Raw genomic sequence first — 14,569 nt, forward strand, 5'->3', positions numbered from 1 at the left:
ATACCTGTTTACACCAGCCAAGAACTTCAACTTGGAGCTTGAATCAAGGTTGCAAAAGAACAAAGTATGCATGTTAGGAGAAGCAGCAGTACCTTAAAGGAGTCTGGTTTTGCAAAGTCCAGCCTCCATTCCAGTAAAATCGTGGTTCCTGGGATCACAGACAGCATTTGGAAGCCTTACATTTTCATTTCCATAGCAGTAAATTACCAATAAAGGATAAAGATTAATAGCAAAATCTTACTAATCTAAGGAAAGAAAGACAGGCTCAAAACGGAGATTTTATTCATATTTGTTACTTATTCACAACCCAAAGTATGATAAAACTGATAAAAACAGCCTAGAATAATGTTAGTTTACATCACTAAATTCAGTTCACATTTTATTAATAAAATACCAAAAGGGAAAGGACAACACTGCGCGTTCAGAAAAACATGGTGCCTACTATGACTGAAAAATCTACACTATCTTAACTGGTCACAACTGATTGCTTGTTTAGTGCTTATTCTTTAAAATTAACACAAATTACAAAATTTCAGACACACCCAACTTCTGTGCTCACAAAATATATGTTCTATCATATCAAATTGCAGTAGATTGGAAAGAATTTTCTGCTGAGATATTTAATTTCAGCATATATTAAAAGAACAAGACTACTCTCCCCACCTATACAGGGATGTAACACTGCAGTCCCAGCTGCACTTTTAGCCCACCTGTCCAGAGAACCATACTGCAAGCCACTGTGCAAGCACACAGTGATGATCAGAACAAACCACCTCTCATACACTGATGAAAACCACCATCGGGTTGTGGCCTAAATTCTGTCCTCTGTGGTAGACACACAGACCTCAGACTCCAGGACACAAAATAAAGCAGACTTCAGCTCTCTATTTTAAGGCAAAGACAAAACCAGCTCCAGCTGAAACAGAGATGAGTGCCTTCAGCTGCCACCAGTTAACAGGAGCTGTAGTTGCTCACCATTATGGAGAGATTGGTCATACTTTATGTGATAAATTTTAACACCAACACTGAGGCAGCATGTTACCACCCTACTATAAAGACAGCCGCCACAGATTGGAAAATCGTACGCAGATTAAACAGCAATTAAGTAGCTGATAGTTTGCATGCAAACATCGTGTTAGACTCACGTTCTCAGGACTAAAACTGTTAATTCTGTAAACACAAGTTGGATAATTATCTTCCATTTCTCTTTTTATTTTACATACTTTTTTTAACAGACAGGGCCTCACAGGACAAAGGAGCTTTATCAAATGTTAGACCTGGAATTACACAGACTTCAGTTACAAAGATTAAAACTGTAATCTGGTAAGGAAAGAACTCTTCCCTAGCTATGAGTACATTTTTAAAAACCTCATTAGGCAAAGCAGCAGCCTGACTCTCAGTCCAGAAGAGAGAAAAAACACCACCAAAAAAACATTTTACTACTGTACTGCAGAAAAAAAAAATGATTTGTTTTTAAGGAAAACAAGAGAGAGCCAAAGCAGACTGTATGGCAGTAACTGTCCCGAGGGAAAAAAACAAGTGTATATATATGGCATAGTACCTAAACAGCCATTAAAACTGTTTTAAAATGGGATGTACTGGGAAAGAAATACATTCAAAGTAATAGTAGTTTAGAGTAAATGTGCTACAGGAAAATGATCTGTCATGACTCTACATGTACAAATCAACAACAACAAAACTTATTTACAAACACTTATACCTACAGGTATAAAGACCAACTTTAATACTTGTGAAGTGTATCTGATTGCTAGATCTGGACTGAGAAAAGTTCCTGTCTGTAGTAATAACCGAGTAACATTTCTACACTGCAATAACCATACGGCTTCAACCAGGTCTACCCTGAAGTCTTTGCACCTAGTTGATCTGTATCATAAAACTGAAAAGCTCTACCGGTATTTTAACTTTCATTTGTAACATGGATGTGCACCTGCTACCTACCTGAGACCCCCCAGCACTCTACCCAACAAGCAGCCAGCAACCTAGAGCTGGTACTGTTACAGACTCCTCCAGTCTGCTCACAAAATGTTAATTTTGGATCATGTGGATGCATTCTTCCAAGCATACATTTCATCAGCTGCTACATTTTTAAGATAAAAAGAAAGATTATATAAAATCAATTCTGTATGTAAAAAAAACTAAGCCCAGAAGTGATTAAAAATAGACAAAGGTGTGCATAATTAGTAACTAATAAAAAAGCTAAATGTCATATTTATGAAACTCAACACTTCACTCAGTCATACAGTTAACTGCCCTCAAAGACTAACAACCAGACCAATTCACAAGTACCTAAGTTACATAATTAAAAGAATAAGATGTAAAGTCAAAAAAATATATTTTATCCCTTCAAGATCAAGAAAGTAAAATAAAATGCTGGTTCCGTAACAGTGCAACTGCAGCATATTTTGCACGCAGCACATGATTTGCTACATTTAGTGGCACTTAAGTATTATGCGGTAAATACTGAAAGTAAGACAAGTTTCTGATCTGCATGAGCTTAATCACATCATTATTACCAGAGTTGCTAAGCTACAGCATTCTGAATCATACCAATTCAATTTTAGCACTTCGATCACTAGCTTTATTACATGTCAACATCCTGCTTTATATCTTGCTAAGGAAGCAATCACTGAAGCCAAGTATTTCATGAACTTGCCACTGGGCTTGGACCAGGTTCAATCTGACCAATCGTTCTCATCAAACTCTGAATCATCATCAGAATCACTGTATTCCACAGCAATGCGTCTTGAAAGGATGGTTGCCACATCATTTCCAACAGGCTCTCGTTTTGCTTCTTGCTCACGTTGCTCCTGCACCTTTTTCAGCTGAATTCCTGTAGAGACAATTACTCTCAGACAAAGTTTTCTGCACAAGAGATTTTAAATTTCACATTGTTATTGGTGAGTTTTGTATTCTAACAATATACCCAGTAAGAAGAAGAAAAAAAAACAAAACAAAACAAAACGTTGAGTTAGAGAGCCTTTTGGGCAAGGAAGAATCACAGAATCATCTTGGTTGGAAAGGACCTTTAAGACATCAAGTCCAACCATTATCTTAACACTACCAAGTCAACCACTAAACAGTATCCCTAAACAATATCCCTAAGCACCACATCTACTCGTCTTTTAAATACCTCCAGGGATGGTGACTCCACCACTCCCCTGGGCAGCCTGTTCCAATGTTTAATAACCCTTTCTGTGAAGAAATTTTTCCTAATAGCCAATCTAAACCTCCCCTGGTGCAACTTGAGGCCATTTCCTCTCATCCTATCACTTGCTACGTGGGAGAAGAGACCAACACCCACCTCACTACAACCTCCTTTCAGGTAGTTGTTGACAGTCATAAGGTCTCCCCTCAGCCTCCTTTTCTCCAGGCTGAACAACCCCAGTTCCCTCAGCTGCTCCTCATAAGACTTCTCCAGACCCTTCACCAGCTTCGTTGCCCTTCTTTGGACTTGCTCCAGCACCTCAATATCTTTCTTGTAGTGAGGGGCCCAAAACTGAACACAATATTCAAGGTGCGGCCTCAGCAGTGCCAAGTACAGGGGGACTATCACTAAGACAAAAAGGCAGACTGGAGTCCATTCTCAGACTGAACGATTCTAGACTTCTCAAATTGCCAGCAATATGTTAAAACGAAGTATTCATGACTGTACAGGTCCTTTTGATGTGAAGATGAAAGTTTTCACAATTGTGTTTGCAAATACCATTAGACCTACAGCTCCATAGTGTAAGCAAAGTCAGGAAGAGCCATTAGTCACTGGTTACAAATCAGTGGGCTGAAGCCTGGTGTTGGGTAACTCAATTCTTCTGAACAGAACCAAACATCCATGTACTTCTACCGGCTACTTTACATAATGAACACAAGTACTGTTTGCATTTGATTATGTCCACACAAACACTAAAACCTATTTAACAAAGCTGTACGTCTTGGAACATCAGGCTTTAGAAACAGATCCAAAGTCAGGGCTGACAAATGTTAGAATAGGTGCGTGGTACCTGTGGTTAACTAGTCTCTTAATGACAATCAGCCCAGCTGGGAACAGAAGCCATGAACTCAGATCACTTGAAAAACACAGTGCTTTCATTGTAAAAATAAAAATAAATAGCTAAAAACTCAGTGTCCACTTACCCATTCGAATGGCAGCGAGAAGATCGCTCCGTGCATCACTTATTGGTGGCTGTGCAGGTTCATGACGTTTTGCCTCCGTAGCCAGAGGAGCGTGCATTGGGGAGGAAGAGAGGGATGAACCTGCAGCAGGAGGGCCTGGAGGGGGAGGAGGTGGGCCGGGAGGAGGAGGAGCAGTGACAGCAAGCCCACTAGAAGGAGGAGGATGAGTAGCTGCATATGTAGAGCCAGTCACCAGTCCAGAATGGGAAGGTGGCACAGGAAGCTGAAGGGGACTAACAAATGCAGTTTGTGCTGAAGGAATCATAGGGGGAGGAGGAGGAGGGGGAGGACCTGTAGGATTGTAATAATCCACCATCTGAGCTGGAAGCATCCTATATAAAACAGAACAAAAAGCATTTAACGCATTGAAAGTTGGGACTTACAGAGTCAGATCCCTTAAACTGCTCTCATCCAACCTCAGCTAAAACAAAAACCAAAAGGAATTTAAACTGATGAGTTAAATATCCAAGTGATTATAAACATATGAATTGTTAAATATTGATAATACATTGGGATTTAATGTAGATGACAGTGTCCTTTCAGCACTCCACAAAGTGAGATTTTATCTTAATACTCCTGCCTAGTTAAGTATAAAGCTAATTTGTTACTAAACATCAACTCTGTGAGAATATTAAGTACAATGCCTATGATGAAGAAGGGACCAAGGAAACTGACTACATGTATCACTTCCATAGGAGACCAAGTGTTAGAACAAATATTAAGAGATAATAAAAGAGATAGGCATGGAGGAGAATGGAAAGTATGAATGGAAAGATTTACCCAAAGGTATATCATGCATCTCATGTGCTTCTTTAGTCAAGTTTATCAATTAAATATTATTTAAATTGATACATTTGATTGATCCTTTAAAGAGCAGGAACACGGAAGAGCTAATTTCTTTGTTAAAATGTCATTAAAAATTCTTAAGCAGAAAAAATAGTGATTAATATAAGAATTACAAAGTAGGTGAAGAACTAGATATAAGAGACAGGAGTTGAAGGAAAGTTACTGATGACATTCAGTGATACATGTCAATGTATGACAACTGTCATACACTGACAATGGTCATGTACCTGGGGACTAAGCACAAGTATTTCTGTTATAAACTAGAAATAACAGAGAAAATGCAGGCTGGAGCAGTAAATCATGCCATAACAACTAAGTCATCTACAGCATGATACAGTCATGACTCGGGCAAATGCTATCTCAGGATGCATCAAGTGAGGCTGAAAAACCTTGGCTTGCTTAGTTTAAAATAACACAGGCAAGAATGGTTACAACTTTCCTGGGGTTACAGCTTGAAAGTTTAAGCTATTTAAGCAAAAGAACAAACAGGCACAGACTGGTTAGAAAACAGATGTTTTCCTGCTATGGGAGAGCCAGTACTCTGGAGCAAGCCTTCCTTCAGAATGTATTCAGGCAAAATACCCACACAGGAGTTTGATAATGTCATATATTGAACTCTGGAGTTCTGTGTGGCAGCAGGGAACTTGATTCTGTGTCTGAGGAGATCCCTTCTATTTCCGTCATAGGCTCCTTTAAAAAGTCACTTCAGGGATATAACACAGACTGCCACGTTAATCACGTTCAGTGATACTTTTTCTGCACCTTTCCTGAAGTTTAAAATGTTATTCCAATTACGCTGTAACGATTTTCCACTTTAAAGGAAAATACTCCCCTTTTTAACAGTATATTAGGAACCCTTAATAATTTACAAGCATATTGATTTCACCACGTTCAATACACAGTTCATTCTTTCTGCCTTCACCATTTCTTCACTTAAATTCAGTTCGTACACAGAAATTATACCAATTTTTTCTGTCCTCCCTAGGAAGATAACTAATGTATTTGGGGTCTTTTTGTGTGTATGCATAATATGTTACAATGGTTATGAAAAACATGCATCCCTCTGGTTTTGTCAAGAATCCACTGGAATAAATCAGGAGCTTTACCCATATTCTGCTGGTACCACAGGTACTGAGCTATGTTGGCCATCTGAAGGCTGGGGTGGAGGTGGAGGCGGTTGTTGAGGTCTGTTTAAAGTAGCATGTCGTACAGTGGTGGAAGGTGGTCTGTATTCATGCTCATGGCTTTGGGATGCTGCCATGTACTGTGGACCATCTCCTGTTCCATATGAAGGCATCACTACCTGCTGATGGAGGGAATGATTCGGAGTAGCAGGATAAGAATAATCTGTAACATCAGATGCATGGGACCTAAAATTAAAGTAAATGGATGCAGAAGAACAGATTATGTGAGTGTAACAGGGTATTATCTAAATAGCTCACAAGAAAAGCTAGAAAGAATGCAATCAGAATTATTTTTCTTGCAAGAGGACTCCCAGATTATCATTCCCTTGTAAGTCCACAGAAAGCACAAGAACAAATGCAACAAAAAAATCGTGGTTCAGCTTAACACGAGTTAAAAACAAATTAGTCTGACAAGTCAGCATAAAAGGACTGAAATTGAATGTTTTCAGTATTTCAGCATACTAGCTGCATGCAGAATGTCCTCCTATAATGCAGACTTTAAAAAATAAAAAAAACTTTGGAGCTTTCTCCAGATTTTAGAGTTCTTTAGTAGCCATAAGGAGGCATTTTGCTTTTGTCAATGATTTTGACAATCCATTGTTTGAAATGATAATACTTATCAGGCCTGCCTTAAGTTAACAATGGCTGCAGAAAAAGGAAAGCAATACTGCAAGCACTCACAATTATGCAGAAGACTATATTTTACCAAAGCAGAGAAAACCAATTTCAAAAGTTATAAAATGCTTTTTGTTTGCACAATTAATTTTGCTGGAAAGGCTTAGAGAAACTGGGAAATGTAAATATTAGTTGAGCAGAGAGTTCATAAAGATACAAAGTCTAGGGTGCTCTGTCAAATAAGCCCAAGAGAGGGAGCAAAAGGATCTCTTCATCCCATTACTGCAAATAGTTGTTTTAGTAATGAACAATCGTGCAGCCTGGCTTTTAGTGAACAAAGTAAACTGATGCACTTATCTGTAAGACTGGAAGCAAGGTAAGTAACAAAAAGCCAGGGCTTTGAGTAAAACAAAATGACAAACCCTTTGGGCATTTTGTCCTCTTTCATGCTTCCTGCCTGTTCCATTTTCTTTGCGTCACTCATGAACTCAATGCCCATTTTCCTTCTCTCCCACTCTTCTCTTCTTGTTCTTACTTTTCTCACATTAATTTGCTGGTTTCTGTTTGGATTCAGCTTGTGTTTCTCTCTCTAAAGTACAATAAGTATAACAAATACATTGTAAGTTGCCACAGTCTGGACACTTGGATGTCAATGTTTAATGTGTCTTAACAATTAGCAAATGAGAAGAAACATGAGCTTTTTTTTAACTTTAGCATTAAAAAAGAATCACAATATAGCCAAATACACTTCTTTGGGACCTTATTTATAAAACACTGCTCATGCAGTAGCCGTCAGCATAAAAACGTCTCTGAAACCAGTACTTATTTCCATATGTATGGGGGTTTTTAATAGCTTCATTCCTACAGATAAGACTCAAGACAAAAAATAGAAAGCCTTCTCTCCTCCTCACGACCACTCACAAAATTAACCCTTCATGCATGTAAAAAACACAGACTTCAGGATTCAATCACTGATATTTGATTCACTGAAACTTAAAGCTCTCCATACATTATACAATTGGAAAGTAAAAGATACCTGTCATATGACAACATCTATATCCAACATCATGATGTTGTGGCTGCCCCCTCCCTGGCCACGTTTAAGGCCAGGTTGGATGAGGCTTTGAGCAACCTGGTCTAGAGGAAAGGTGTCCCTGCCTGTGGCAGGGGGGTTGGAACGAGATGATCTTTAAGGTCCCTTCCAACCCAAACCACTCTATGATTCTACGATGCATCCTACAATTTCTGCTTAAAAAAATCCTACAGATTGTAAACATTAAGGATACCTGCAAACAGGCAAATACATGTTGACATTGCTGGAAATAAAAACAAATCACTTCAATATGGCTATTTAAACTCAGGAACCCTGGAAGCAATATGTTAAGGCCAGAAAAAGAGTCAAAATGTGTGAAAGGCAGAACTTTGAGATGATGAAAAAATCCACATCTTGCACTTGACAGCTGAACACCAATGTCATTTTACCAGTTCAGCCTATGGAAAGCATAGTCTTAACAAAACATTACAGACTGACAAACAGGAGACAATGTTTTGCATTAGCAACTGTAAAAAAAAAAAAAAATAAATTGGTGATTAAATGATTTTAGACAGAGAGAGGGGGTCTGAATATATTATTGAAGCAGCAGTAGCAATTTTCTTTAAATTGTTTCAATTACAAGATGATTACTCTTCACAAAGACCAAAACATTACATATAAAAAGTTCTCAGTAGATTTTTTATCTTTTTTTTTAATGAATCTGCACTGCACAGCAGACTAAAGGTATCAGTCCACACTTTTGCAGTGGTGGCTGCTTCCTCAACCCAGCCGTTCAATAATTTAAACACTAAGTTGTCACACACTTTTTCCAGTAGATTCTATTTATTCCTAACACTACTGCTAACAATTAACCATGACAGCGAAATAAAGTAAGAGGGAAAACCCTCTGCTGAGACCAGCTTAGTGAACAAACTCAAGACTTCCGTGCACAGCAGCAGAAGGTAACACCCACTGAGCTCACAGGGAATCTCAGACAACGAAGATGAATTCTGCTGTGCGTCTCTAAGCAGAGATTTCTGCTATTTCAAGTAATAATGTTGCATCTAGTTTGTAGCTTGCTTTTCAGACAAATACAACACCGATAAAGCTGAACTGTTCCCCCATTAAAGCATTCTGTTAGAGGCAAAAGTATGCCCGAGTTGATCACAGAAAAATATTTATTAAGCTATTAGCAGCGTAACATATAACAAACTAGACACGAAGGAAGAGGTACTGACATCATCTACTGGAGAGATTTAAATGCTTTTGCAGCTACAACTATTCAAGATCAAATATAAAGTATACAGCAAACACTTGTTTCACTACAGTGCGTAACATTATGATGACAAAATGCTCATCTGAAGCCAAGGAAGGAAAAAAATCATTAATTACAGAATTTGTTATGTTATTTGAGCTTTAAAATAATTTTGAGAACTTTAAAACATGCATCGTATGTTTTGTCCATTCTAACTATTCCCAGCCTGTAAAAACACCTAATTCTACTCAGTATTTCTGAACATACAACTGTGGTATAACAAACAGCTTTGCTGTAAACAGACCTAGTATCTGGGGACAGTGATCCCTCGGAAGATGCTCCATGGTACACACTTTGAGACAACCTGTTGTCAGGTCTAAGCTCTTTGTCATATGCCATCATATTCCACTCCTGGCGTCTGTTCCTGGCTTTTCTAACCTTTTTCACCTCACGGGTGGTGCCATCTATACGCTTTTGCTCCTAATGTTCAAACAAAAGAAATAAAGCATGCAAAGAGAGAAAAAAAGGAAAGGAAAAAAGCTGGTTAAAATGCAGTTAGAGCGCATGAAAATAAGACCAGATTTACAGATGAAGCCAAGTCTTCATAAAATTTCACTGCACTGAAAATGAGAATCTCTCCTTGAGGTACGAACCTCATTAGCAGTAAAACTGCTGCTCTGCCCTTCTTCTGTAGGATGCATACGCTAGTGTGATACCGACCTACTGGTTTTCCCAATATAGACAAATATGACCGATTTTAAAAGCGAGAAAGTTTAACTTCTTCTGACATCATTTGTCATCTATTTAGACCATGCTGAAGCACATCTAACTTTCTTCTCCTGCAAATCAATCTTACGAGAATGTGTTAAAAATGCTCAGGGTTATTTTGGCTGTTCGTTAGGGTCACAATACCCTGAGGCCATGGGGAAGTATGGAAAAATTAGAAACACTTTTCTATTTCACAGTCTATGTGAAATGATTATTTTTTTTTTTTTGTTATTTTAACTTCCTCTCCCTTCTTGGATCTGATTAACTACCAAAATTCCTCCTAGTTTTTCCTCATCGTTTGGCATTATCTTATATAAAAATAAACTACAATAATCCTCTCTACAATGTGTCAGTAATATTCAGGCCAGTAATATATTACAGCTTGGTAGCTTCATGACAAATCAGTCTGTTTAGTTTTTAAAAGTCTTTCTATATAATTTCAGGCCCAATCAATGTCAGTGTTGATCTATCAGTAAGATCTCCTGTTAGTGGGACTCAACACTTTCACACCTCTGAAATGTCATCCTCACCTACCTCTGACTACTCAGTGTGACAACAAAAAACATATTGGTGCTGCAGTAGAGAAATAAATAAGTTTGCTCAATCAAAACTGAGAAGGATATTTATGGGCTACTCCTTTTCTCAACATTTATGAGGGCATTAGATTTTTTTTTTTTAATCAGCTCTAAAGCCCACATCTTACAATACTATTTCATGAATAGTTTAAACATGTTTTATCTATTAATAAGTTGGTATTAGGCTTTTGGCCGCTAGAAAAATAGTTTGTCAGGAAAGAATTATATTGATATTCTGAGAATGCAGTCATATTCAACTGTATTTAGAGAAGAGTTCAGTAAAATGCTGATATGCAAGCATTTTGTTGTGGAACCTCTACCATCAAAGTAAGGGATAATAGTTGGAAAGCAAGTCTGATCAAAAAGGAAAAAGGTGCATCACAGGTGAACATAGGTATTTTACTTCAACTGTCAAACAGCACTGAGTAAATAATTCTGAAATAATGTATTTGGCATTATGCAGCTAACAACAAAAAAAAAATAAAAAATAAAAAAAAAAAATCTATCAACTGGCTTGCTTGCCCTTGCTTTGGATCTCTTGCTTGTTCATGCATGTCCATATGAGGGACACAATGATCCACATCTGGTAACACTAAGAATGATGGAGAAAAGTCCTTTTGAAGTTCAACATCCAACTGTTCCGACAACACTTGCTCGTTCCTGGCCCCTACAGAGAATAGATTTTTGATCTGATTCATATTAAGTAAAGATCATCACCTTGGTTCTTAATTCCTATAAAACCTTATTCCTCCCAAAACTTTTTAAAATCACACCCTTTTTATACAGGTTATGTAAGGCTTTATTTTCTCCTTTAATATCACTTCTTCATACCAAAATTACCCAATACAGGAATTGGAGCAGAAGGGAAACAGATTCAACCATACTTTATTTTAAATATATAAAGTTTTGCTAATTGCCATGGTTGAATATATGCTTGTTAAAGGCTTTACATCTTTTTCATTTGATTGCTCCAAAATTTAATTTGTTTTAATTTGTGACTTTTATCCTCGTTCATTTATTAAGATTTTGTTACTAAATCATGCCAGATTTGAGAGGAAAGTACAAGTAAGCCTTTCTGTTAACTGAAAATACGCTTGCGTTTTCTCACAGAGTAGTAACTCCATCCTCTAAGGGTCACAACTATGTATTTCTTGCAAGTTTCTAGATAAAGTAAATATCCACCTTTTGACCAATGTATGATGCTGCTCAGAAGACAATCATTTTGATACAATTCCTGTACAATCAGGAGCGCTTACATGACTGCTTACAGATAATCACCTGTTGTTTGGTTTTAAAGAGATAGTATGTTTTTTATGAAAAAGGTAAATACATATGCATGTATAAATAAATAACATAAAATAAACATAAGGCTTAGCTTGTTTTTATTGGATTAATTTCAGTTGGATAGGTTTTCCAGACCAGTATCTCTAAGTGTGCTAATGAATAAATATGCTGGAACCCTTTTTACTCAAAAACTACTAAACCCTAGTGGTATTGATTTTTGGATTAAATATTATATAAATACATCTCTAAACCATTTAATTTCTTCCAAAACAGTGAGGTAGGCTAATTACTAGCAGTTGCCAAAACTATAAATACCTCTGACTACATATACCTCTAATAGAGTCGTTTTAAGTTGTTCCAGTCATACTTTCATTACGTCGACAAATGATGGTGACAGCTCTAGTTTTAGTACCTAGGGCAATGGCAACAGAGTTCTAGGGGAGCTGAAGCCTTTCAAAATAACTACAGTTAGAAATATTTCTTAGGAAAGTTAAGCAATATTAAGAAGATCTACTTCCTTTAACCGAATGTAATAGAAGCTGTGGCAGACAAGTGGATGCTGTAGGTTAAGCCAGAAAACAGGCACATCATTCAGCTGTTGGCAGGAAGGGATTTCAGCAAACACAACAAACATATCAGAGCCCTCACACAGGGTTAAGTTAATTTGAAGTTTGATATTTGCATCAAGAGTTAGCAAATTATTTTTCAAGCGTCTTAATAAAAAATTAGAGCTAGTATCAGAAAGTAGATTCAGCAAGTTTGCAATACTTCAAAAAACTGGAAGTGTGAGCCTAAAGTATTTTCCTGACTTCACAAACTTACAAGATCCTATCAATCACAAGTCATCAAGAGTGATTTTTTGAAATACAAGCCCTCCGAATTTAAAGATTTCTACTTATTTAAATAACTAATCATTCCTCAGAAAACATGGGGAACAATAAAAAGCGAAGTGGAACAACTTTCCTTCAGTTAGCCAACAGTTAACAACGGGTCTACTACGGTCACTCAATTCAGAATATTACTGATACATGCAAAAGTCAAAACTAACTTCACTGAACTCTTAGGCACCGATCTACTGAAAGCTTGACAGTATAAAAAAAAAACAGAGACTACACCACAGATTTTAAACTTAATGAATTAAAATACAGTTTTCTTCAGAGAAAAAGTTCACCTGAAAGAGCCAAATCAGAGAAAGCCTCGGTTAGATTTCTTCAGTTAAACTGAATACAGAAATAACAAATAAGTATGATATTTGAAGGCAGGAAAACAAAACTCCTCACAAGCATGCTGCAACAGCTCAAGCATTTAAGGCAAATTACCAAAATTATACTGGAAAACCGATTCTTTGGTACAGGGAGTACTCTCAGGCTTCACTGACCACCTGAAAAACTGAGGCTAAAAACCAGCTTCATTTGGTCAGCTGTGTAGGCCTGCGTTTGGATGTCTAGTTTATAATTTGCTGAACAATACACATGTATTTCACTTGCACAGTTTCTCAACAACTTTTACATTTTATGCTTCTGTAGAGCACAAATTGCTTAAGGAATTCTCACTTAGGAGATTCAAAATACAACTTCAGCCACAAAATTGTTAATAGATGCTCTGGATTCATTCCTGGTCACTGCTATCGTAAGGACAAGAACAAAAGAAAATTATAGTCTGTTAAGCAACCTGTGGAACAAATGGTGCCTGTGAGACATCTCACCCAAACCCTCCAGCTCTCTAAAGGTTCCAGATGATAAAAAGCTCATTTGCACACCAGCTTCTGGAAAGCTAAAAACCAGATTTCTTCCTGCCACACAGTGACACCTATCCATGCAAACTCAAATCTATGCTGCTTTCTTCTTAGTTGATCTTGTTACATATTTAATCAAATCGCACTTCAAGCAGAATTTATCACGGGGTATTTCTGTGATGTATGGCTACAATCCTACATGATTGGAATTGAGCATATTTTACATCTGGTTTGTAGACTGTAATAAGACAATTAAAATCTACGAAAGATATACGATGGATGGAAATAAGTGAGATGTGCTGCCTAAAATATAGTCTAAAAGCAAGTTTACATACAAAGTGGTTTTGTAAAAATCTCTCTAAAGCTATCAAAAAAATTTTCAAACAATAGTTATACATTTTTTAAAAAGCTTTTGTTTTTTTTTTTGTGTTTTTTTTTTCTTTTTAATATTAAATCAGAATGAAAAATGTAGCAGTTGATAGTTTCTTTTTATCCCTCTCTCTTGTGAAAAGATCTAAATTTGAAGGGGAAAAGGTGGGAGGAAGAAACCCCAAAGGGTACAATTATCCCTATATATTTTTTCAAAAGAAATACTGAATGAAATTTTTAAAAACCAACTAAACTAGAGAATGAAAGCTGCTTTAATTATTTCCAGTCTTTTAATCAGCTCTGTGACTTACCATACTGAGAATATAGTGGGATTATAACCTTGCATATACATTTGTATACAATTATACAAATAACCAAGTGAACATTTTCCAATACTTCACTTTAGACAGTAACTTCTACTGAAAATGTTGTACTCAGCCTTTTCAACTCTATTTAATATTTCAATACTGAGATATCTGTGAAAACAGAATACATTTTTGATTCATACTCCTAACAGGAAGACATGATTTATTTCTTCCAAAACTTCTAAAATCATGAATTCACAAAATGTTTTAGTTAAACCAAGTCTTCATGTTTTGTTTAAAAATGTAGTCAAAGTTTTGTCTAGCAACAGGAACAAGGAATTAATAGATTTTTTACAAAAACAGAATAGTAAAGCTTCCCAGTCATGCCCTACAATTTCATTTCTAAGCAGGT

At 36.8% G+C, this 14,569-nt stretch overlaps 1 protein-coding gene across 3 annotated transcripts in view; it reads right to left on the reverse strand.

The window, feature by feature from the left end:
• Positions 1–269: 269 nt before the first annotated feature.
• WASF3 (WASP family member 3) overlaps positions 270–14,569 on the reverse strand; it is an 83,133-nt gene continuing 68,833 nt past the window's right edge. For 2 of the 3 annotated variants that reach the window (XM_068424372.1, XM_068424383.1), the window contains 4 exons: positions 7,256–7,422; positions 6,141–6,404; positions 4,150–4,520; positions 270–2,851 (listed from right to left, as the gene is read on the reverse strand). In XM_068424372.1, coding sequence (XP_068280473.1) covers positions 2,694–2,851; positions 4,150–4,520; positions 6,141–6,404; positions 7,256–7,422 — 960 coding nt within the window. In that variant the 3' untranslated portion in view covers positions 270–2,693. Of the gene's footprint in view, positions 2,852–4,149; positions 4,521–6,140; positions 6,405–7,255; positions 7,423–9,425; positions 9,602–14,569 lie in introns of all 3 variants that reach the window. The other variant, XM_068424391.1, reaches the window with a different exon arrangement.

Source organism: Nyctibius grandis, chromosome 2 (genome assembly GCF_013368605.1).
Source record: "Nyctibius grandis isolate bNycGra1 chromosome 2, bNycGra1.pri, whole genome shotgun sequence".
In the NCBI taxonomy this organism is placed as follows: domain Eukaryota; kingdom Metazoa; phylum Chordata; class Aves; order Nyctibiiformes; family Nyctibiidae; genus Nyctibius; species Nyctibius grandis.